General features: G+C 33.4%; 1 protein-coding gene across 5 annotated transcripts; it reads left to right on the top strand.

Moving 5' to 3' along the window:
- The first annotated feature begins 1793 nt into the window (after positions 1–1793).
- On the top strand, positions 1794–26564 carry LOC130670347 (1-phosphatidylinositol 4,5-bisphosphate phosphodiesterase-like). 5 transcript variants are annotated; one of them, XM_057473716.1, is made up of 20 exons: positions 1794–2160; positions 7968–8020; positions 10173–10461; positions 11795–11854; positions 12010–12147; positions 13161–13240; positions 14784–14919; positions 15042–15142; positions 16158–16324; positions 16538–16748; positions 17694–17952; positions 18215–18409; positions 18738–18939; positions 20471–20628; positions 20739–20945; positions 21044–21416; positions 21487–21633; positions 21710–21887; positions 22142–22592; positions 24080–26564. In XM_057473716.1, the coding sequence occupies exons 3-20, from the start codon at positions 10291–10293 to the stop codon at positions 24146–24148; spliced, it is 3303 nt and encodes a 1100-aa protein (XP_057329699.1). In that variant the 5' UTR covers positions 1794–2160; positions 7968–8020; positions 10173–10290; the 3' UTR covers positions 24149–26564. The 5 variants fall into 5 exon arrangements, with proteins under 5 accessions (XP_057329699.1, XP_057329700.1, XP_057329703.1 ...); XM_057473720.1 differs by having other exon boundaries at positions 1795–2160; positions 22178–22592; XM_057473718.1 differs by lacking the exon at positions 1794–2160 and adding an exon at positions 2718–2939.
- Positions 26565–26575: the final 11 nt, after the last annotated feature.

Here is a 26575-nt window from a genome sequence, read left to right on the forward strand (position 1 = left end):
CATCAAGTCGATTTACTCTTGTCCAACTTGAACTCAATTCACCAAAATTTTGGTGAAGCTCCTGAAAAAAAATTTTTTTTTTGGGGCAAGACGGCCCCCTCCGAAAAAAAATGAAAAAAAAAATTTTTTTTTTTTAATTGTAAAAAAATTTCCCGCGTAACAAATGTTTATATTTTTCTCTTTAACAACTGAATTTACTTTAATATTACTCGAAATAACCTTTTTTGATATAATACGAGTCATTTTTTCACTTCTGTAGAAAATTGATTATTGGTTTTTTTAATTTTTTCAAATGCTCTATTTTAATCCAAATCCATATAATTAACCAAAAAATGATATTTCTATTAAATTAATCATGACTAGGTTATAATACTATGAAATACATTTTCTTTTAGAATTTTTGAGTGGTTCATTTTGCCCCAAGTTTCACGTATCGGGCTAAAAATGAGTAAATAATCTAAATTTGTGATAATCAAAAGAAAACAAGAAAAAAAATTTTTTGGTTAATTTTTGAGGTGGGCCTTCTTGCCCCAGGTGGGCCGTCTTGCCCCGGTCTCCCCTAACGGATGGTTTAACAATAACAGGCATTCTGAGTATTATGCGAAATTAACAGATAACTATTTCGCCGTTCAACGGAATATTTGTGATCGGAAAATATTAAATGTCGAAATTGATATTAGATTAGAATGACGAAATTATGTAAACTGATATTTGGAGAAAGGCGAGTTCGGTTTGACTTATTTAGATAGTTTGGATTATTAGTATTCATCCTGAGGCATTTGCGATCAGAAGTTGGTGGTCATTTTATCGGGAAACTTGATCCGAGAAATTAATCTTTGATGAAAGCTTTGAGTGCCGCAGAAAGCTAATGGGCGAATGCTATCGCGGTTGGTTTTGAATTATTCAAGTTATATTGCCAATTTGAGAATTTTTAGATTAAAGTTTAGTCTGATAATTGGTATGATGGAAGACGCGTTTTGACGAACGTTTCAATCGATTAGTTCTTTGATGTTTCGTTTGAATAAAAATATTTTTAAATTTCACATTTCGTTAAAATTTACGCTCTATTTATTCACTTTTGATCTATTTCAAATTCGAATAATGGGGAAATAAAAATTTTTCACGTCTGATAGCTTTGGAAAATTAAAAAATAAATGATCAAATGCAGGAAAACTTTTTTAGTCTCACTGACACTTCAGTACAAAATAATTTCAGGATTCGAAATTTTGATTTTAAAAAAAGTTTCAGTGTTTTATGAAGAACTAATTTCTGAGATCTAAAGTCAAAAAATGTTATCCTAGTCGACCTAATCAGATTTCGTTTGATCTAAACTATTTTTCTGATTCTCTTCCTTATCAAAAGTACCAACCGTCAACTGCATGACAACTGATAAGGAATTTTCATAAAAATAAAAAATTTTCCATCAGGCGGTATCCCACCTTCGATAGATCAATACGCAAGCATATCAACCAACAGGATTCCGCTGTCAGTAAGTAAATCTCCTTTGAATTCCGCCGCTGATAAAGCAGTTCCATTTTAATAAAAAACTAGTCCCACGATTTCCACTTTTCCAAAGAAAACCATGCGAATTCTCCCAATTTCAATCATCATCATAATCATTAAGAAAAAAAATTTCCCAAAAAATTGAAAGAGTGGCCAGCGGTGATGTTGGTCAGCAGAGACCTGCCCTCTAGCAGATAGAGCTCTGATATCAGCCAGCAGTCTAGTAGTATCATCACCAGCAGCAGCAGTGCTCGTGTCGTCAGCACATGCGCGGACTGAAATTTTCAGTAGTATCGAGCTATTCAGTGGCACCTGGCCTCTGCTGGCCTCCTGGCAGTTTGGCTTGCTCGATGCTCGCCCGTGTATCGCCTTGACGAGCCTCTCTATCAGCAGTGTCTGTGCCCGCGATTCCTCTTCCTCGTCCTCTGGTCCTCACTCTCGTCCTCTCTCTCTCTGTCTCTCTCTTTCTCATCTCCATCCACTCGGAGTGCTTGTGTCACCTCGTTACATGTAGCCCTACATGAGTTACATATTTCGTCGGCCTGGTGCCCAGTAACTGCTTACAGCAACTTTAAACGATAAGCCCGCGCGTGACACGCACGGGTCCGAGATGAATTCGCGAGTGCTGCTGTACGGCCGGTAATCACACATTGGCCTGTAAGTCACTTAAAAATTTATTTATTTATTTATTATATCAATATATTTATCTGTTTGTTGCTGTTTTTCCGTCTCCAATTCCACAGTAGGATCGGAATATTTTTTTATCATCATTATTATTATTATTATTTTTGCTGCGTTGCCGCTGATTGTTAGACCGTAGACATTGAAGGTGGTATTAACTGCATCTCAATGAGTTTAGTGTGCTCTTTGATGGCACTTGTGACACAGTTAACACACCAAAGTGTGCGTATCCTTTGCTCATGCGTGTCTATTCGGTAACATTTTATTAGTCAAGGGATACGGACAAAGTGTCAGCCATTTAGCCGGGTGATTTATTAATTAATGAATTAAATTACTCTCAAGTAAAGTACAATCCTTGATGTAGCTATTGTTCGAGTCATTGTTGTTGTTATTGTTATTATTATTGTTATTGTTATTATTATTATTATCAAGTAGGATTAAAATGGTTTAGCCGTAAGTGTAAAAGATAACTGGCTCGTAAAGTAGAAATTTGAATAACTTTCGGGGCGATTGTAATCGATTAGGCCCGAAGCCTGAACCTGAGTTATTGACCCCCGGTTCGTGATCTCAGAGAACAGACGATTTGCCTGCTGTTTTATCGGCAATATCTCATTTCCGTTCGTCAATCATTCATGCCTTCAGTCGTAAGTCATAACTTGTGGAGATCAAACGATTTATACTACAGATTAATTTTCATTTATATTTATGAGGTATTATAAGACTGACAACAAACACATGAGCTTGGGCCTGGACTGGTAAGAAAAATCCTTGACTTTTAGTGTCATTATTTATTTTTAGTCTTTTATTATTTAAAAATTTTTATTTTTTTTTTCCTCGGATGAAAAAATATCGGAGTAAATTTTTTTTTGGTGATTTGTTAAAAAAAGTGAGTGATTAATCGCAAAGGCGGCAGTTATTAATTGTTTTTTTTTTATCTATAAAAGATAAAAATGTTTTTAATGTCAATTAAGAAAAAATATTGTGGGTCAGTAGACGAGCGTGAGTGGATAAGAGGGCATATAATATCAATGTATACAAATATGAGACATCTTCAGAGCCCATTTCCTGATTATTCAAGCAATAACATTTAATAAAGTATCGACGAGTATGATTAATCATCTTCCGTGTTCTATATTGGTGCTTATAGTAGGTCACAGAGTAGAGATGAGAAGAGTAGAATTGTGTTTAATATGCCGCTGGAAGAAGCGATAGTGGTGTCAGTATAAAAGCTAGAGTATAGAAGAGAGACACAGTAACACATCCTCGTGACATGACAAATTTTGCCTCAGTATTAGTAGTCGATGGTAATAGTTGGAGTAGTAGTAGTTCAGAGACGTGATGACAATGGACTTTATCTCGTAGTCTTCGATCGATGGACCACGCTATCGGGATCCGATAAATTACTGCTGGCAAAGTGATGACCTTGCCGAAAATAATGGAACTTGAGATAGAAAAAAAATTATTTTAATATTTTTTTTCTACGATTCCAAAAATAATTATCAGAATCAAGGAAAAAATTATTGGTATTTTTAACTCCAACCAGTAATATCTCGTGGGTAAAATAAAATAATGAGAAGGTTTTTTTACTCTCTAAAACTAAATTAGTGAAAAACCACTAATTACTTGTGAATATTCACTAATCTAAATTGTCCAAAGTATACGACTATGAATTAGTGACGATTCACTTTTTGAATTAGTAAAAAAAACAACATATAGAATTAGTGAAAATTTCACTGATTGAATTAGTCAAAAATGTACTAATTCACTTGTTGACGAGGATTTATTTGGAAAAATATTGTATCGTTGCTAATAATATTGTATCAAAATATTATTATTATTATGATTATTATTTGTAATTGATTATAAAATTTTTTTAGCAACTTGATCGACTAAATTAACAATTAAAATTACTTTCATACGGTAAATATTTATATCATAATTATAACTCATAACCTGAATCTATTGTCAATGATGGTTTTGATTCAGGTTCGGTAAAAAAAGTTGGAGTAAAAATATAAAGCTATTAAAAAATAACAAGATGTATTATTTAGCAACTAAATTAGGTTTTATTTAATTAACTCACTTGAATTAATACTGTTCAGTTGTATTTAAAAATTATCGTAATTAATTTTGCCCTGAATTTGATAATTCAACGATAGAATAAAAAGTCCTTAAGCGAGGCGCCACTAGTAATCATTGTAGAATCCGGGGAATCACTAATGAATTAGTGAAATTTTCACTTATTTAGTTTTAGAGAGTATATTCAATTTTATTTCTTCCTGGATAAAAAAATTTCGAGTCGAAATAGAATAATAAAATTTTTTTTTCGGCCGAAAAAAGTCCCAGGTAGTACACAAGGCTGAGAAATGACAAATAATTAAACCTACACGGAAAGAATTTTCGTGAGAATATTGCCATGTTTTTTGTTCTAAAAATTACTCTAAATCGAGTAATCTTGGGCCATTACGACTTTTTACTTTCGAATTACGAAATTTTACTCTTTCAGTGAGTAAAAATCAATCAGATTAATTTTTACTCACAATTGCGAGTAAAAATTACCCCTAGCGGATGTCTAAATAAATTCTCTCTAATTCAATTTTTACTCGTAGGTTATGATAAAAAGTTGATTATTCAATTTATAAAATTTATATTGAATTACAATAAAAATTACAATTAATAGGCTGAAATTTCTATAAAAAATCTAAAAACCATCTAATTGCCTTAGAATATGACTTAAAATAAATATTTTGAAAAAGAATAAAAAAAAATTACTCTTATTGTGTTGAAAAAGAAAAGATACAAATTTTTTTTTAATTTTAAAATAAATATCAAGTTATAGAGAGATACAGAGATCGTCTTTTTTTCCAGCCCTACGTTTGTGTGCGTAACATGTAAGTTGTCGCGAGCAAAATAAAAGACATTTAATTGAAGCCGATATTAACCGAAGATTAACGGAGACTACTGAAATATTACTCTGCAGTTTAGAGTAAAAATTACTTCCATACGTAAGAAAATTTATTCGAGTTATAAACAGTTTTTCATCAAACAGTTAATGGGTTTAAAAGAATGGTATATTGGGGAGTAAAAATTAATCGCATGGAGTAAAAATGAATAGATTAAGATGAGATATTCACAATAATCGATTAAATATAAGACTTTTAAAAAATTACTCAGTAGTAGAGTAAAACATAGTCTAGCAACGCTAATATTTAAACAAAAAATATTAAATTTAAAACAAAAAATACCAATTTTTTGCAACGGCCCAGGATTACTCGAAATTAGAGAGTAATTTTTATCGAAAAATTCTCTCCGTGTAAAAAACCGAAAATAGGCCGATTCTATTTATCTTCTCCGTAGTATTTAAAATAGACGAATTTTCTGAAAGCAAATTTCCTTTCTAGTAGACTTCCGACATTGTTTTATCTCAAACATGCCATGAATAAAAACAAGTTGTTTGTTTTATAAAAATAAAAATACTGTCTAAGATATTGAATTTATCGGAAAAGTTATGCAAACTTTTTTATACAAAATTAAATTTACAGTAAAACTGTTTCGAAACACTCATACTGTATCTTGAATAGTTTATCCGGAATTTTAGCTCAAGGATAAAAATTCTCAATGGGATTTTATTTTAAGTACTTCGGATTTAAATTCAAGGCATTGTCAATATTGCTAAGCTCCTCGAAAATCTTTAGTTTGAATCGATAAGCTGCACACCGCTCTCCAAATCGTTTCAATGAATTTAAAAATAACAATAATAAATATACACATATATACATATATATTGACAGCTATGACATTTACGTCATTTCATTTATCCGGAATTTATTTACTGAACTCATGGGATTATACTCACGTCAGGACGAATATTGTCCCATATATACATATACATACACATATATATATGCAAATATTTCAAGGATTAATCACCATTGTCGTTATCACCACATATATGAGTACATACATTTGCATTTAAATGTCAACGCAGAACCAACCGACTTTTGTATTTTTCGCACCCCAGGGCTCAGCTCTTCTCTCGGCCCAGATATCACGTATAGTAATAATAACAGTGATAATAATAATGTACGAATAAGTTTTCCACATGCGTTATACATAGACAGAGACAGTAATTCTAACACCTCCAGTCATGCTCGAATGTTGATACAAGATTAGTGCATCCGAACCACTGACACTGACGCTATTAAATCCCATTGTCTTTCTCACATTACGCTCACCGTCTATTCAATCATTGATATTCATGTCTGTGTCGTATAATTTACTATTTCAATTTACGTTACATATCATATCATATTGTATATATTATGTAGTACTTTGATCGCAATAATGCGAGCTAGGTAATTGTGACTGGGCTTTATCGTTTCGGGATATCCGCGATCAAACCATAAACTCTTTTTGTTGTTTATTTATTTTTTTTTCATAAATGAGACGGAAAAAATATTTTATCTTAAGACCATTCTTAGACCCCCCTCCACTTTTTAAAAATATTAAGTGACCTTGAACTGTGATGACCCAATTAAAATTCGATGCTCACAAGTCAAAATTTGTACATTTTCTATCACTCATTTTTTTTTTTAATTTATATCCCACACGGAAAGAAAATTATGGCAGCGGTTCCCATAATTTTGTGAAATTTTTTCCTATACCATCATAGGAATTACGACCATAAATTATGGGAGCGGTTCCTATAATTATAGGAATGTTTCCCATAATTATAGGAATAGTTCCTATAATTATGGAAATGATACCCATAACACTATAGGAATGATTCCTATAATTATAGGAATGGTTCCTATAATTTATAGGAATACTTTCTATAATATTATGGGAATCATTTCTATAATTTATGGGAATAATTCCTATAATAGTATGGGAACTATTCCCATAATATTATGGGAACTATTCCCATAATGGTATGGGAACCATTCCCATAATGGTATGGGAAACATTCCCATATCATCATGGGAACTATTCCCATAATATTATGGGAATAGTTCCCATACTATTATAGGAACCATTCCTATAATATTATGGAAATGGTTCCCATATTATCATGAAAAAATTAATTTAAAGAAGTGTGGTAATAACTTCTACAATACACAGAAATATTATTAAACATAAAAATAAAAATTCAAACATTGAAAAAAAAAAATCGTATTTGGCAAAAAAACATTAAAATTTTTAACAAGAATTTTTTGTCAGCACAAAACATTCAAGAAAATTCAAATTTTGGAAAATTTCTACACTATTGTGCAAAAAAAAAATTTTATGATATTATAGGGATGGTTCCCATAACATTATGGGAATGGTTCCCATAATATTATAGGAATAGTTCCTATACCAATATGGGAACCATTCCCATAATAGTATGGGAATGATTCCCATAATGGTATGGGAACTATTCTCATACTATTATGGGTATGGTTCCCATAATATATGAGAACCATCCCTATAGTAGTATAGGTACTATTCCCATACCATTATGGGAACCATTCCCATAATGCATAGCAAAACTTCCCATAATTTTCTTTCCGTGCAGCGAAATTATGACCAAGTCACTGAACAGATTTTGAAATTCGGGGGTGAGACAGACGACAGATCCTCTGATTACAAAATAAAAATTCTAAAAGTCGTAGTACAAAAAAAAATCCAGGATATCTGACTTGAGCTCTGACGCACTTACGGAACTTTGATTCAAATAATAGTGAAAAATTCATACAGCCATAAAGTATTTGATGGTGATGAGTTTGTTTTAAATTCCACAGGTGCAGCGACACACTAAAATGAGATATTCCACTCGAAAGAAAAGTTCTTAACGGTGAGTTTACTACGTAGTTATATTCCCACCTCACACATCTACCAGCTAAATCCACAGAGCAGAGCAATCCCAATACAACTAAAGTTCCTGAACTGGTCTCAGATGTTTAACTTAGTGACGTATTTGCTAAATCCATTTCTCCGTATGACCTCAAATATCATCCAAAGTTACTTATTGTACTTACTTTTCCCTTATTTACTTTTATTCTCTACATCTATCCCTCCTCAAACAATAACGAGCAATTAACTTTATTAGTATAGAAACTATTTATATTTATATTTATTCAAGATCTTGTGTTAACAATGTCTCTGACGCACCTAGACTTAAAGTTTTTCATAATCATTATTAGTGTTATTGTCGCCTAAGTCGAGATTTACATTCCATACAATTTAGTAGGGGAGGGTGGGGCAGAGCGGCCCCCCTAAGCCAATTATTATTTTTTGTGGCATTCAACCATAAGATCAATTTACTTTTGTCCTATTTCGAACAAATTTATGGACATTTTGCCAAAATTCTGAAAAAAAAAAATTTTTTTTTGTGGGGCAGAGCGGCCCCCCTCCAAAAAGTGATAAAAAAATTTTTTTTTTCGTTTTTTTTTTTTTTAAATTGTTTTCATCATTAAGAATGTATTTCTTTCTCTTGACAACTATTTTTGGTTTTATATTACTCGAAAAAAATTTTTTAAAGCGTAAAAAATCGTTCACTCTCGATTACCTTAATTACTAATTGTTATTTAATAAAAAAAAAAATCAATTCTATAATTTTACTTTATTTCAAAAATTTATCAACTAAAAAAAAAAAATTAATTTTTATAAATTTTTAGTGACCAAATTTGCCTCTTACATAAAGAAACGGCCGAAAAATATGAAAAAATAATTTTTTCGGAAGTTTCGGCTGGTCCATTTTGCCCCAGGTGTTATGCGTAGGGCTAGAAATGTGGAATTATAACAATTTTTTTTTAATTTGACGATAAAAATATGAAAAAATCACTTTTTCAAAATTTTTGGCTTGTCCATTTTGCCCCAAATGTCATGCGTAGGGGTAAAAATGCGCAAACATATCGGATTTATAGTAATTAGTCGAAAAAAAAAAATTTTTTTTTTTATCAAAATTTCAGAGGGGCCGCTCTGCCCCACCCTCCCCTACTATTCTAAAAAAAAATAAAAACCGTTTGCTGTAAATAATTAACGAGCGTATTTTCAACGTTTTTATTTTTCTATCGTCTTAGATACAAAATCTTCTTCAAGGTTTTTTTTAATCATGTCTATAGCCGCTGATTGATGAAAAAAATAATTTTATCAATGAAAACTTTCTTTAGAATTTTAAAAGTAATTAATTTAGTAAATTAAACTTAATTATCTAGATTAATATAATTATTTTATTAAAATATACTTGCCAGCATCTTCATATATTTATTTATCGATTTCGTGTATAAATAAAATTTTCTATGGCCAAAAGCACATCAAGTCTGGAAACTAATTTTTTTTCTCGATATTATTCAAAAAAAAAAAAAAAAAAAAAAAAACGTGTAGACAAGCGTTTGTAGTTGATACAAATCTTTTGTCAAGCAGACTGCAGTAAATACATGAAACGGAATTTTTAACCGTTCTTTGAGGTCATAAAAAAAGTAACAAGCGGCAACAAAACTAAAAAGCCGCTCGGCAAAGAAGGAGCGAAAAAAAATATCGTAATAATAATAATAATAAGAAACATAACGTTGAAATTTTTACAACTCGATAACGATCTCGCGGGCCAGTGAACATGAAAGCCTCGACTCAGACTTCCAGCAGACTCGTCGAGCTCCAAAACCTAAAATTCGGGCCCTCTATCTCCCGACCGAGGGTCGACGTGCGCCCGATTAGACACGAAATTAACCAGCTCATGTGGGTCACACGTGGGGAAATCCAGTGTCTGTCCTACCGGTCCACACAAAGCAGCCTTAACTCTAATTGGATTATTTACTAAACCGTTCAATAACTCACCATCAATTTTTACCCGGCCCCTAATCCATTTAGTCTTTATAAATATTTTTTTCTTAAATAAAAATCCTCTCATATATATCTCTATAATTGTCATTATTTTTTTATCATCTAAATGTTATATTACTTTTATTCTACCTCTGGCACTGACGTAACAGAGACTTTTGTTGCAGAGGCAGAGCTTGAGTGAACCATTGGCTTCCTAATTGCAGAGACAGCTCTCCAAGAGCAACTGAATAAAATAATAATAACAATATTATTATTAATAATAACAACAACTGGAAAAACAATATGACAAAGAGGTTTGAGTTTAATTGGCAGATCGAGGTACCGGAGGCTCTGCGCAATGGATGTGTGTTTGATCGGTGGACTGAGGAGAAGGACAATACCGAGATCGAGCTTAATTGTCTCTTCAAGGTTGATGAGTATGGGTTTTTCATTTACTGGCAAAGCGAGGGCAAGGTATGCACCACTATTACATTTATTATTAGGGGGTGGGGGTGAAACGGGCTACTCAAGTTAATCTTTTTTTTTAACGGCATTCAAAGTGCATACACGGAAAGAAAATTATGGCAGCGGTTCCCATAATTTTGTGAAATTTTTTCCTATACCATCATAGAAATTACGACCATAAATTATGGGAGCGGTTCCTATAATTATAGGAATGTTTCCCATAATTTTGTGAAATTTTTTCCTATACCATCATAGGAATTACGACCATAAATTATGGGAACGGTTCCTATAATTATAGGAATGTTTCCCATAATTATAGGAATAGTTCCTATAATCATGGGAATGATACCCATAACACTACAGGAATGGTTCCTATAATTATAGGAATGGTTCCTATAATTTATAAGAATACTTCCTATAATATTATGGGAATCATTCCTATAATTTATGGGAATGGTTCCTATAATTTATAGGAACTATTCCCATAAATTATAGGAACCATTCCCATAAAATTATAGGAACCATTCCTATAATATTATGGGAATGGTTCCCATATTATCATGAAAAAAACTAATTTAAAGAAGTGCGGTAATCACTTCTACAATACACAGAAATATTATTAAACATAAAAACAAAAATTCAAACATTGAAAAAAAAATCGTGTTTGGCAAAAAAACATTAAAATTTTTAACAAGAATTTTTTGTCAGCACAAAACATTCAAGAAAATTCAAATTTTGGGAAATTTCTACACTATTGTGCAAAAAAAAAATTTTATGATATTATAGGGATGGTTCCCATAACATTATGGGAATAGTTCCCATAATATTATAGGAATAGTTCCTATACCAATATGGGAACCATTCCCATAATAGTATGGGAATGATTCCCATACCATTATGGGAATGGTTCCCATAATGATATGGGAATGGTTCCTATAATATTATGGGAACTATCCCCATAATAGTATAAGAATAGTTCCCATACCATTATGGGAATGGTTCCCATAATGATATGGGAACTATTCTCATACTATTATGAGGATGGTTCCCATAATATTTGGGAACCATTCCTATAGTAGTATAGGTACTATTCCCATACCATTATGGGAACCATTCCCATAATGCATAGCAAAATTTCCCATAATTTTCTTTCCGTGTAGAAAAAATTTTCAGCTCCCGTTACAAGAAAATTTTCATTTTTTGCGGGCAAAATGAGGTACAGCCCCCCCTCCCCCTATTAGTATTATTATTGTAATTAAAATAATTGTTTAATTAATGAGCGCATGATTACATATATTTAAAATACGGCATCGATCGATGGGTTATTGTGTATTGTTAACAGGACGGCGACGTCATCGAGCTGTGTCAAGTGAGCGACATACGGGCTGGAGGTGTACCCAAGGTGAAAAAAATTACTTTGTAACAATTAGTGATATGCATTTGTGCGACTGTGGGTGGATATTTACTCTCCGAGCTCTTGGGACTCGGAGCTGCGAGTTCACTAATAATTATCGTCATAATGATGATAATAATAATTGATGTCGTTTGTGTCTGTAGGATCCGAAGCTGTACGATAAGTTGGTAGGCAAGCACGGCGAACAACTTGATGATAAAAGTCTTGCCATATGTTCCGGAGCCGATTACACAAATATTAATTACCAACATGTTGTCTGTCCTGATGTTAACACTGCTAAGGTAATTTATTACCCATTCATTAGATAGTCAATAGTTTTTTTTGTCAACTATCTGAGTTTGATCAGCTGTGCAAATTTTTTTATCGTAGCGTAGTTCTAAAATAAAATGTCTAGTCGAAATATCAAAATTTCGACAATTGGAATTTTAGATCGGGAAATAAATATTCAAATTTTTTAAATTTTTTGTTGCTAATGAATTTGAATAATTTAAATTTAAAATTTCACGAGCGTATGCTTTTATTCTAAACATATATATTAGTGAGATGTTTTAAAATTTGAATAATTATTTTGAGAAAACAGTCGAGTTGCCGGTAGTTTAACTCTCGGGAAATGTAAATAATGTGTATTGTAGAGTAAAATGAAATAAAATATTAACCGTGAGCATAAAGTAAGAGGTCAAAAAATTCGTTTCTTTATTTTTCTTGATTGTATATTTAAGTGAAACACGTGAACACATCGAAGGTAATGTTAATGTAAGCTTACGGGAGCCTCGGCGGTAAACGAACACGTGGTATATATAAATTATAAAAAGTAAAACCGATAAATATACATGTTATTCTATTTTAAAATGAATTTGAATACCGAGTGGACTTATTGCTGCCCGGACGTGGGAGTAGATGATTTATGATGTACAACTGAACCGGTAAATCAATTTAATCAATTTTCCTTGTCCACTACACGAGAATTAAACATTAAAGACACAACAAAACGCTCCACAGAACACTGAGTTAACACATTGAACATTATACTATTTCTTTACTTCCTTTATTCGCATTGAGCCAACACTCCCAAGTACCAAAGTCCGTGTGGATACTCACGACGTCACTATTACACAGATACCTCTGCGTTAAATGAATGGGCGCCAACTTTTTAGCTGAGTCACTTGGCATCAACGCAATCCGCCGACAAAATTCTAATCACCGACTTCTGTCAACGCTCGCATAATCATACACATTTCAGCCACTTGATGATAATAACAATCATATAAACTTTATTTAATTGACATTGTTGCAGATATGGTTAGCTGGAATAAGACGTATCACTCACAATGTCAAAGCCAATAACGTATGTCCGCTGACTTGTTTAAAAAAACAGTAAGTTTTTCTTTCTTTCTTCAAAAAATACGGGACGGTTGTGTTTTGATACAAAATAATGGTATGAATTTTTTTCACTACTTCTACTTTTCGTTATTCATCAAATAAGTATTTGTAATGGGGTAAAATGGAGTTTTGAAAATTAACTATTTTCCACAACCCGGGTCAAAAATAAAACTTGATTCAGGCTCGCTTCGCTTTATTTTCTTTTGAAGTTATCGATTTGCCGACGATTTTTTGATAAGATCTCGACTTTTTCGACTTAAATTTAATGTTTTTGAACTTTTTTCATCTTAGTTTCAACTTATTCGTCTTTACTTTGAGCACGATAGTCATTCACATTACTTTTGACTTGCTAAACCGAGTCGAAAAAAGTCATTTATTCGCCTTACTTTCGCCTTAATATATAAAAATTATTTCACCTTAGTTCTGACTTTTTCGACTTATAATTTGAGTCGAATAAGTCTACATCAAGTCAGTTTCGACTTGATTTAGACTTTTTCGCCTTACATTTTAAGTCGAATAAGTCTAAATTAAGTCAATTTCGACTTGATCTTGACTTTTTCGTCTTCAAATTTAAGTCGAATAAGTCTAAATTAAGTCAAATTCGACTTGATCTTGACTTTTTCGCCTTACATTTTAAGTCGAATAAGTCTAAATTAAGTCAATTTCGACTTGATCTTGACTTTTTCGTCTTCAAATTTAAGTCGAATAAATCTAAATTAAGTCAAATTCGACTTGATCTTAACTTTTTCGTCTTAAATCGTGACTAAGTAAGCCAGTTGTCTAAACCAAGGCGAAAACTCAATGTATTTCATACCTCCGTAAAAAAAGTCGAGTTTGTCTTGTGAAAAACGGCTCCAAATTTCGACTTGGTAAACCAAGTCTACATCAAGTTTTATTTTTGACCCGGGAACATGCAGTTTAAAAAAATCTGGGGACCCACTTTACCTCTTGTTACATATACGGTTACGGTAATACGTATGAATTTTATAGAGCCATATATGCCCGAGTTTTTTAAAATTAGATATTAATTTTTATTCAACCATAAACGGTCTTTATTATGTGAAATTATTTTTATAGCCTTGTTTAATAAGAAATAATTTTTATACGGTCATGTGCGGTCTTTAAAAATAATAATAAAATTTAATATGGCCGCCACAGGCCGTTTCAGTAAAAATTAATTATTGTACGGCCATAAACAGCCTTGTTCAACATGATTTCAGTTTGTATACAACAATAAATTATTATTTCGAACCAGTGTTGAAAAACATTGTTAAATTGTCGGAAACTAGAACAGACATATCGTTGAATTTCTTCGCTCTAATTTAGCGTATCTCGAAGAGTATATTTAGCAGCAGTACATAAAACTACTAACTAGATGTTGCTAAATATGATGATACATGACAGTTTGAATTTATATAGTTATATAAAGTGATTATCTTACAAAATTAGTTAACAAGATAATTAGTCAGGATGAAACACGAGTTGTAAATTAAATTATCAACAAAGTAATTTTTGTTTTGCAAAACTTTTTGTCAAGTTGGATGAGACTGAGAATGCTGGTTGATCCCAATGGAAAAGTTCCTGTGAAGGTTGTTGCAAGAACTTTTGCCTCTGGAAAGACTGAGAAGTTGGTCTATCAGTGTCTGTCTGACTTGGGTTTGCCGAGTGGCAAGGTGAGACTTTTTTACCTTTTTCTCCACATACTCAAGATCAATAATTCTCACATAAATATTTGACTACTCGTTAAAACGAGCATTCACCAAAACAAAAGATTTTGTGGTACTTTTTTTTTTAGAACGACGTCATAGAGCCAGACGACTTTACATTCGATGCATTTTACGCCCTCTACCATAAAATCTGCCCGCGTAATGACATCGAGGAACTTTTTCAATCCATGTTTGTATTTTTTAAAATTTATTCGCTCACACGGAAAAAAATTAATCGTGAATGCAACATGATGCAGTTTTGGTAAATAAACATGATGAAATCATGTTGCATTCACATGATTTGTCATGTTTCGGTTACATGATAGTCATGTTGCGGTAACATGAGAAAATCATGTGGCATTCACATGATAATCATGTTTCGGCTACATGATAATCATGTTGCGGTAACATGAGAAAATCATGTGAATGCAACATGATTTGTCATGTTTCGGCTACATGACAATATGTGGCAGCAACATGATTATCATGTAGCCGAAACATGACAGATCATGTGAATGCAACATGATTTTCTCATGTTACCGCAACATGATTATCATGTAGCCGAAACATGATTTTCTCATGTTACCGGAACATGATTATCATTTAGCCGAAACATGATTATCATGTAAATGCCACATGATTTTCTCATGTTACCGGAACATGATTATCATGTAGCCGAAACATGATTATCATGTAAATGCCACATGATTTTCTCATGTTACCGGAACATGATTATCATGTAGCCGAAACATGACAAATCATGTGAATGCCACATGATTTTCTCATGTTACCGGAACATGATTATCATGTAGCCGAAACATGATTATCATGTAAATGCCACATGATTATCATGTAAATGCCACATGATTTTCTTATGTTACCGCAACATGATTATCATGTAGCCAAAACATGATTATCATGTAAATGCCACATGATTTTCTCATGTTACCGGAACATGATTATCATGTATCCGAAACATGACAAATCATGTGAATGCAACATGATTTTCTCATGTTACCGCAACATGACTATCTTGTAACCGAAATATGACAAATCATGTGAATGCAACATGATTTCATCATGTTTATTTACCAAGACTACATCATGTTGCATTCACGATTAATTTTTTTCCGTGCAATAAACGCCCAGTAATTGCTGTCGTATAAAATATCTCACTAGAAAAAATAAAAACTAAATTGTTACAGAACCCAAGGCAAAGCAGATACAATTAATTTGGAACAATTGATAACTTTTCTGAATGAGAAACAACGTGACCCAACTTTAAATGAAATTCTCTATCCCCTTTATGACGAAAAGCGGGCTTTTGAAATAATTAATGATTACGAGCAGAATGAAAGCTATAGAAATCAAAGTGAGTTCTTATGGAATACTCTTTTATTTACATTTTTTATTACCCTTTTCTTCATCCACCCTCTTCCTCTTTTATGCCCCTGTCGCTGCCACTGCCACTGCCATTATAATTATTATTTTTATTTGTACGTTTTCGCAAACCATTAAGTAACGCCCGTATCGATTAATGTATAATCCCACTATTTCCGTCTCACCCTCTTCGATTTATCCGCAGAGACAATGACTAAGGACGGATTTATCAGGTATTTAATGTCCGATGAGAACGCTCCAGTTTTTCTCGACAGATTGGACGTCTATATGGATATGGATCAGCCCCTAGCCCATTATTACATCAATTCCAGTCATAACACTTATCTGAGCGGCAGACAGTTCGGCGGAAAATCTAGCGTTGAAATGTATCGGCAGGTTCTGCTCGCCGGTTGCAGGTATTGTACTTTTGACAATAGTCGTCATCAACAATAGTTCAAATTTAAGCTGGATGGGATTTGTAGGAAAAGGGGGGAGGCAAAATGGGCCCCTAGGGGCAAAACGGGGCCCCTAAAATTTTTGATGCCTCGAAATATTAGGGGGCAAAATGGGCCCCCCAAAGTTTTTAACATGAAAAGTGTTTGGGGCGCGGAAGGGGCAAAATGGGACATTGAGGCAAAATGGGCCACTGAGGCAAAATGGTCCCCTCTAAATTGTTAACATGAAAAGGGTTGGGAGGAGGGGGTAAAATGGGCTGTCTAGACTTTGAAAACCTACGAATATTTTTTAGCCAAACGGGTTCCTAAAATTTTTTTAACAGATATGATTAAAGAATTATGATAAGGGGCAAACTAGGTCACGAGTTCAACAGCATTACTAACTATAATTTTTTTTAAAAACAATTTATTCTATATAATCGAAAATAATTAAAATATAAGCAATCAAGTAATGAAATTAAGTTATTTTTAGGTCCAAATTTTCACTATCAACTCTTTTTTATACTAAACACACAGCAAAAAGTTTCAAAACACAAAACAAGCGACAAACATACATTGAGTTTCGTTGGAGGCCCGTTTTCCCAACTTTTCAGGATTTTATAATTTTTAGACACAGCAAATTAACACCAAAAACTCAGCAGAAGGAAAAAAAAGTGAAATAATCTGAACAACTCGCATTATAAAAATTTTTTGAGGGAGGCCCATTTTGCCCCACATTTTTTAATTTTTTATTTTTAATGGACAGAACAAATTAACGTCAAATACTTGGAGAGGGAGTAAAAAAAAGTAATACAAGTAAAAAAAACTGAGGATTTGAAAATTTTTTTCCTAAGGGGCCCATTTTGCCCCCCCCCCCTTTCCCTACCAAATGACTATTTGTTTGGTTGGTTGTCTGGCTGCTTGCAGGTGCGTCGAATTGGATTGTTGGGACGGGAAAGGTGAAGACGAAGAACCGATAATAACTCATGGGAAAGCAATGTGCACGGCGATCCTCTTCAAAGAGGTCATTTACGCAGTCCGGGACACGGCATTTGTCACGTCTGAGTACCCGGTGATACTGAGCTTTGAAAATCACTGCAGCAAAGCTCAACAGTACAAATTAGCTAAATACTGTGATGAAATATTAGGCGACTTGTTGCTAAAAGAACCACTAAAAGACTATCCGGTAACTAATTATCATTTTTTCTCTTAACTATTTATGTTTCAGCCTCAGTTAGCGCTAAGCAGCAGGAAATTTTTTTATTCAGTAGATTAGCTCCCAATAGGATTAAATATCCTGAGGGTATCCGATGCAATAAATGATTTTTATTGATGCTAAAAAAGTTTAGGTTTGATAGCGATAGTGGTTTGGTGGTCTCACTAATGGATATTTTTTACTCTTACCTCTTTACTTAAATTAACGTGATGTACTCTGTGAATTGAATTAGTTGGAACCGGGTGTGCCGCTCCCACCACCGAGTCTTCTCAAGCGTAAGATTCTCATCAAGAATAAGCGACTGAAACCGGAGGTTGAGAAACAAGAATTAGAGCTCTTCAAACAAGGTCAATTTATTATCGAGGATGAGATCAAAGAGGATGCTAGTGCACCGGCTGTTGTGGCTGGAGTTGTTGAACAACAATCGGTAACTTTTATATTTATAGGTCGTTTATAGGGACCGGTAGCTTTTAGTATTCTGAATAAACCGGAAATTACTAATAACATTATTTATCATTCTCAATGCATTCCAATAATCAATTAATTTTGTTTGAGTTGAGACTCTACTGAGTCTTTCAACCGTAATATCAATGTTCATTCACGTTCAGAATATATAACTGCTTACAATAATATTAAATAAAAAAAAAAAAACAATCGACCTGTTCATGATTCCCGAGGTAGCCATCTTTTTCATCGATAACTCAGAGACAAATATTATGAAAGCAATTATTTAACATGATCCTAAATAAATTTAGGTAGACTCTGCAGTTGTAGATGTTGTTGCCGTTCAGCAAAACTCATCAAATTCTGGCGTGGGTCCAAGTGGTTTGGGTGACAGCATCGAGTTGGCTGTCGTGCAACCCTACACCGGCAGTACGACCAACGTCCATCCCTGGCTATCTTCCATGGTAAACTATGCACAACCCATAAAATTTCAAGGTTTCGACGAGGCCGAACGTAAGACACTTTTGACCACCATCTTACGCACACGGAAAAAATAGTTCTGTAAAAGTTACAGAAAAGTCTGTAAAATTTACAGATGTTTGTCTGTCAATTAAACTATGTAATTTTTACAGAACCAAAAATTTAATTTTTACATTGTGAGTTCTGTAAACTTAAATCTGTAATTTTTACATTTTGAGTTCTGTAAACTTAAATCTGTAATTTTTACATTTTGAGTTCTGTAAACTTAAATCTGTAATTTTTACATTTTGAGTTCTGTAAACTTAAATCTGTAATTTTTACATTTTGAGTTCTGTAAACTTAAATCTGTAATTTTTACATTTTGAGTTCTGTAAACTTAAATCTGTAATTTTTACATTTTGAGTTCTGTAAACTTAAATCTGTAATTTTTACATTTTGAGTTCTGTAAACTTAAATCTGTAATTTTTACATTTTGAGTTCTGTAAACTTAAATCTGTAATTTTTACATTTTGAGTTCTGTAAACTTAAATCTGTAATTTTTACATTTTGAGTTCTGTAAACTTAAATCTGTAATTTTTACATTTTGAGTTCTGTAAACTTAAATCTGTAATTTTTACATTTTGAGTTCTGTAAACTTAAATCTGTAATTTTTACATTTTGAGTTCTGTAAACTTAAATCTGTAATTTTTACATTTTGAGTTCTGTAAACTTAAATCTGTAATTTTTACATTTTGAGGCTGTAAAAGTTACATAGTGAAGTTGTGAAATTCACAGAAGTATTTATGTAAAAAATACAAAGCAAGTTATGCAAATACACTGTAAAAAATCTGGAGTTTTGTGTGCGAGTGTGTGTTTGCTTGCATGTGTGTGTTGAGGTGTGTGCAGGTGATTGTGTGCGTGTGTGCAAATGTCTGCGTGTGTGCAAATATGTGCGCGTGTGCAACTGTGTGGGTGTATGCAAATGTGTGCGTGTGTGCAAATGCGTGCAAACGTACACGCACACGCACACATTTGCACACACACACACATTTGCACAAATTTGCACACACGCACACATTTGCACAAATTTGCACATACGCACACATTTGCACACACGCACACATTTGCACACACGCACACATTTGCACACACGCACACGCACACCTGCACACACCTAAACACACTCGCATACAAAACTCCGGAACTCCGAGTGGCGGAGTGAATGCGGAGTGAATTCGGATTTAATTTCAATCCAAATTCACTCCAGATTCACTCCGGATTTTTTACAGTGTACTCATGTAGATTTGACATAAACTATAAGTAAATATATATAAAGTAATATTGTATAATCTACTGAAAAAATATGTAATTTTTGCAGAATATTATCTGTTAATATTAAATTATGTTATTTATAAAAATAACATTTATGAATTTGTCAAAATAACATATTTTATCTGTAAATTTTACAAATAATGTCATCAGTAAATTTTACAGATTTTTTTCTGTAACTTTTACAGAACTGTTTTTTCCGTGCATGATTAAATCTCAAGTGATTGGTAATTTATGAAAACATATCTGTTGGTAGAAAAAAGTATTCACTACCACATGTCTTCCTTCGCCGAAAACACTGGCCTCAATCATCTAAAGACTTCGGCAATTGAATTCGTCAATTACAACAAACGGCAAATGAGCAGAATCTATCCGAAAGGTACCAGAGCTGATTCATCGAACTACATGCCTCAGGTAATACTGCGCAAACAACAAAATCAATAGGTTTTGTCATAAAAAAATAAAATAAAATAAAAATAATAAAAAGCCTTGAACTGAAATGTGTGGCGATTCGTAATGGTTAGGTCTTCTGGAATGCCGGGTGCCAAATGGTCTCGTTGAATTTTCAAACGGCCGACCTCCCAATGCAATTGAACCAAGGGAAATTCGAATATAACGGATCGTCAGGCTACTTGTTAAAGCCCGACTTTATGAGACGCGCAGATCGAAGCTTCGACCCGTTTGCTGAGAGTCCAGTTGATGGGGTTATCGCAACTTCGTGCAGCGTCCAGGTACTTTAATTAACCACTAAACCCTTTAGCCTTTCTGTTTGGTTAGCTTTGGCCCAGTCAAAGGAACTAATTATTTTAAGGGTCTCGTTCTGTACTAGGTTATTGCCGGGCAATTTCTGTCTGACAAAAAAGTTGGCACTTACGTGGAAGTGGAGATGTACGGGCTGCCAACAGACACCATCCGGAAGGAATTCCGTACCCGAGTTGTTCCCGCAAACGGTCTAAATCCGGTCTACAATGAGGAGCCTTTTCTCTTCAGGAAGGTCGTGCTGCCCGATCTGGCAGCTCTCAGGTTCGCGGTTTACGACGAGTCCAATGGAAGGCTTCTCGGTCAGAGGATTGTCCCTCTGGACGGGCTGCAGTCCGGGTATCGCCACATCGCACTGCGCACAGAGGCCAATTTCCCCATGTCACTTCCTATGCTCTTTTGCAACATTGAAATTAAAATTTACGTACCCGATGGGTTCCAAGGTACGCAATTATTCGCTGATTGTCGCTGATGATAAGTATCTTGTTATTTTATCTAATTTATGGTTTGCAGAGTTCATGGACGCTTTAACGGCTCCACGAGCGCCGAGGAAGACTGAAATTCCGACGCAGCCCCGTGTACGGGGTCTAGATGAAGGCGATAGCAAACTATCAGGAGATTCATCTCAGTCACGATCTAATGAAGCCGCTAAGCCCAGAGGTTGATAGTTAATCATTGAGCTGCATTCCCACTACAGGTTATTTCTAGATCTTTTTCTACCGGTTGTTTATTACAGAGACAATGGATTTCGAGCCAATAACCGTGGAAGCACTCCGCCAAGAGAAATCTTACCAAAAATTAGTCCGTAAGCAGCAGAAAGAGTTGGAGTCTTTCAAGAAACGGCAGTTAAAAGAAAGAAATACCGTCCAGAAGCAGCAGTGCGCTGCTATAGAGAAGCTTATAAAGGGAAAAAAGTAAGTATTTATTTATAGAAAATGGGAATTTAGGTGTCGATAGTTGACTTAACAACTTCCAGAGACTAAAGCTCTAGTTTATGCCATAAAGTTACTAACAAATGCTTGCTCAAGTAATTAATTAGTGTACAGTCTAACGCAGTGCTAATTAATCCAAAAGTAAATAGTAGAAGCAAATATTGGGTTAAATTGATTTAATTATAAAAAAGAATCGAGTCATCTAATTATACGTAATATAACGAAAAAAAAATCAGCAAAGCGGAATTATCGAGGGATCCGATCGTTCGTAGAGCGGTCTCGGAGCAGACGACCCAGTGGTCCCATCTGACGGAGAGACAACGGAGGGAGGAACACGACCTGGTGCTGAGCCATTTGGAGGATCGAAGGGCGCAGCTGCGCAAACTCTGTCAGGCTGCCCAAGCGAACCAGTGCAAGATCCTGACAACGAGGCACGAAAGGGAGATCAAGGAATTGAACGCTCGGCAGGCCAGGCTGTCGGTCGAGAGCACTCGCGAGGTGATGAACGACAAGACTCTCAAGAGTCGCGGTATCAAGGAGGGGAGGCTCAGAGAAAAACAGCAGAACAACACCAAGAGATTTATGGAGGAGCGTAAATTTGCCCAGATGGTCCAGAATCGGGAGAGAGAGAAGCTCAAGATGATACACAATGAGCAGCTTGAGGAATTGCAGAAGGAAATGAATGGGGTAATTTTTTTTTTTTTTTAAGGAATAAACGCGGCATTTGATGCCTGATTAAAAAAGTGAATTGAAAAGTACACCGGCACACAAAAAAAATAAGTTCTCTGTACTTTTGACGGGACCGATTTATTCCCATGCATTTTGACCCGCTGAATCCAAATCCGAGGTCCGTTTAACCCGTACACCCTCAAATTTTTGGAAAACTTTAAAAAACCTCAAAAATACACAAAAATCGACCGTTTTTTAAATTTATAAATTTTTTTAACCCTAACTAAGCATGATTTTTATGTATTTCGGTCCTCCACATACTAACCTGAAGTTTATTTAAAACATTAGCCATTTAAAGTCTGAGTAAATTCCAAAAAACCCCAAAAAATTGCAAAAAAGCAAAAAAATTCTTAGCATTGTGATGAAAAAAATTTTATAGGGCTAAATAAATAATTATTTTCATGTATGTTTATCTGTCACATATAATTCTCGAACATCCATGGCTCAGACATCTCTAAAATTTTAAATAAATGGCAAAAATTCCCAAAAAATCGAAAAAAATAAAATTTGGTATAACAAAAATCATTTTTTAAATCGAAATAAATAAAAGAAATCATATTGTTCGATCTGTGATATATATATAAAAAATATTTTGGCCTAAAACATAAAAAAATTTTAATATGCTTCAAAAAATTTTTTTCATCACAACACTAAGAATTTTTTTGCTTTTTTGCAATTTTTTGGGGTTTTTTGGAATTTACTCAGACTTTAAATGGCTAATGTTTTAAATAAACTTCAGGTTAGTATGTGGAGGACCGAAATACATAAAAATCATGCTTAGTTAGGGTTAAAAAAATTTATAAATTTAAAAAACGGTCGATTTTTGTGTATTTTTGAGGTTTTTTAAAGTTTTCCAAAAATTTGAGGGTGTACGGGTTAAACGGACCTCGGATTTGGATTCAGCGGGTCAAAATGCATGGGAATAAATCGGTCCCGTCAAAAGTACAGAGAACTTATTTTTTTTTTGTGTGCCGGTGGTATTGAAAATTATTTCAATTCTTTTCAATCCCTCGGCGGTTTTGGAAAGTATTGAATGGAATTGAAATTTCGATCGTTTGAATACTTTTCAATTCCAAAGTGGAATTCGAAAGTATTGAAGAAAATTGAAAATTGAGAAGGATTCAGAAAGATTCAAAAATTTCAATTCATTTCAATCTTTTTCAATCCCACACTTGATCCGAAATGTCGGATTATTTAGGTATTGAGAAGGATTCAGAAAGATTAAAAATATCAATTCATTTGAATCTTTTTCAATTCCTCGGAAGTTCAGAAATTCTTTTATTATTTTGGGATTGAAAAGTATTCATTTTATGTCAAAATGAAAACCTTGGGGTATAGAAAGTATTCGAAAGGATTCATTTCTCATCTTTTTCAATACTTTTCAATTGACTTTTTTAATCAGGGTTATGGTATGAATTTTAAAAATCTGAATAATTTATTTGCAGATTGTGGAGATGCATAAGAACCAAGAAATAGAGTACGAGTTGGGTCCAAAGAATGAATTCTACGTGTGATCAAAAATGCCGAAATAAATTATAGTTTCTTGTCAAATAGATTTAAAAAGTAAATGAATAAAACTAGCCTATAGTTATTTATTAAAAACTAAGTAGAGAATAACTGAAAAATAATAATAAATCTCAGATAATTTATAACTGTCGTTAAACTATTGGAATTGGGAACAAGTCTTTGCGTTAGTACGGTCTCGTGTACCTAGCTCTGTCTTGCATCAACCGCTCGACGTGGAGAGTAAACAAACTGAAAAAAATTTAAATAAATAAATTAAAAATCAATAGTTATAAATAAAATATTTTAAAAATATAAATAGCGGTGTGCAAATAATGCGACTTTATTAACTTTTCGTATCAAATCGAATATTAACTTTCAACTTTGATCTGCAATCGAGTTATTTTAAAGTCGAAACTTTACAACCCTAGCGGACCCGAACTACAGTAAATTGTCGTAAAAATACCGCAATTTACTGCAAACTCGTCTTTAATTGCGGTAATTTACGGAAGGTTGTCGCATGTTACCACAATTTGCCGTAAATTTCCGTACGTTGTCGTAAATTGCCGCAGTTTTGCCGTAAATGGCGTATTTACGGTAATTAACGGTAATTCTTCCGAATATCGTAAATTGCGGTAATTTACAGTAAAATACTTCGATGTCACGGCAAATTTTCGATAAAATACTGAACTTTAACCGTAAAATACCGCAGGATTGTCGCAAATTTACCGTAAATTTCCCGTAGATTGCGGGATCTTACCGCAAATTACCGTAATGGGCCATATTTTTGTCGTAAATTGCCGCAGTTTTGCCGTAAATGGCGTATTTGCGGTAATTCACGGCAATTATTCCGAATTTCGTAAATTGCGGTAATTTACAGTAAAATACCTCAATGTCACGGCAAATTTTCGATAAAGTACTGAGCTTTAACCGTAAAATACCACAGTATTGTCGCAAATTTACCGTAAATTTCCCGTAGAATACGGGATCTTACCGCAAATTACCGTAATGGGCCATATTTTTGTCGTAAATTGCCGCAGTTTTGCCGTAAATGGCGTATTTGCGGTAATTCACGGCAATTATTCCGAATTTCGTAAATTGCGGTAATTTACAGTAAAATACCTCAATGTCACGGCAAATTTTCGATAAAATACTGAACTTTAACCGTAAAATACCACAGTATTGTCGCAAATTTACCGTAAATTTCCCGTAGAATGCGGTATTTTACCGCAAATTACCGTAATTGGCCATATTTTTGCCGTAAATTCCCGTATTTTACAGTAATTCTTCTAAAATCCGTAAATTACGTATTTTAGGTAATTTACCGTAATTCGGATCTGCTAGGGAAATATTTAAAAATTCTAAAGTATCGTAAAAATAATAAATTTATCCTTGAGGTAAAAAATAAATATTCGAAATTAGGATATTGACAAATAATTTAAAATGTCAAAAATATAAATTATCCGATCGGAGATCAAAGTGGAATATAAATATCACACTCGAATACTATCAGCACATCCACGATAAATAAATATGAGTATAAATCTAAAATAGTTTATTTAGCAAGAGTGTCCGGTAGTTTATTTTATAATGGAAAAAAGTCGTCTGTCCACTTTTGTGCCATTAAGTGTGTAGATTGTTTAGTTGACTGCGCACAATTGCCTATAAATATAAATATAAATATAAGTATAAATATAGTATTTAAATATTACACGCACTCGTAGGCATTAATTGTTATAATTTATATATATTTTTCCACCTTCACCGGATGCTTTTATTAAACAGACTATAAATATAAATATATGTATAGATAACAATGCGTGCGTATATTTATATAAATTATTCGGCGGTGAAATAGCAGCTCATCTCTTCTTAATATTTTTTTATAAGAGTATCAAATTTATTCCACGTTGTAGCGTGAGCATATAGATCGAGCAGTCAATAAATAATAAATAAATAAATATATGATTAAATGAATAAACAAAGTGATCTAGTCAAACAAAGTCTTTAGAGTAATTTTCAAGGGAACACGCAGACGGTCGCTTCGTGTTTTATCTGCCGTCAACTTTAATAAAAGTAAATTATTTGTAGACTACTAAATATAAATATATATATTATATATTATATATTACCTACTGTTATAGAATAAAACGAAAATTTTATCGATCAAAAGTAAATAAAATATAAAATATTAAGTATGGACTTGTACGTGGATATTTTGCACTGGCAAATAACATTGTACATATATTAATATGATAAATTAATAAATAAGTTTAAATATAAATATTGTCTAGCGATTCACGGTTCTATTGTTGGTTTTCGCTATCGTAATGTTATTTACATATTAATAAATTATTATAATTAAACATTGATTATTTTGAATCTGTATATTGAATCTAACGATGAGGATAAAATAAAGAGATCGTAGGCCTCTGACA

Source organism: Microplitis mediator, chromosome 6 (genome assembly GCF_029852145.1).
Source record: "Microplitis mediator isolate UGA2020A chromosome 6, iyMicMedi2.1, whole genome shotgun sequence".
In the NCBI taxonomy this organism is placed as follows: domain Eukaryota; kingdom Metazoa; phylum Arthropoda; class Insecta; order Hymenoptera; family Braconidae; genus Microplitis; species Microplitis mediator.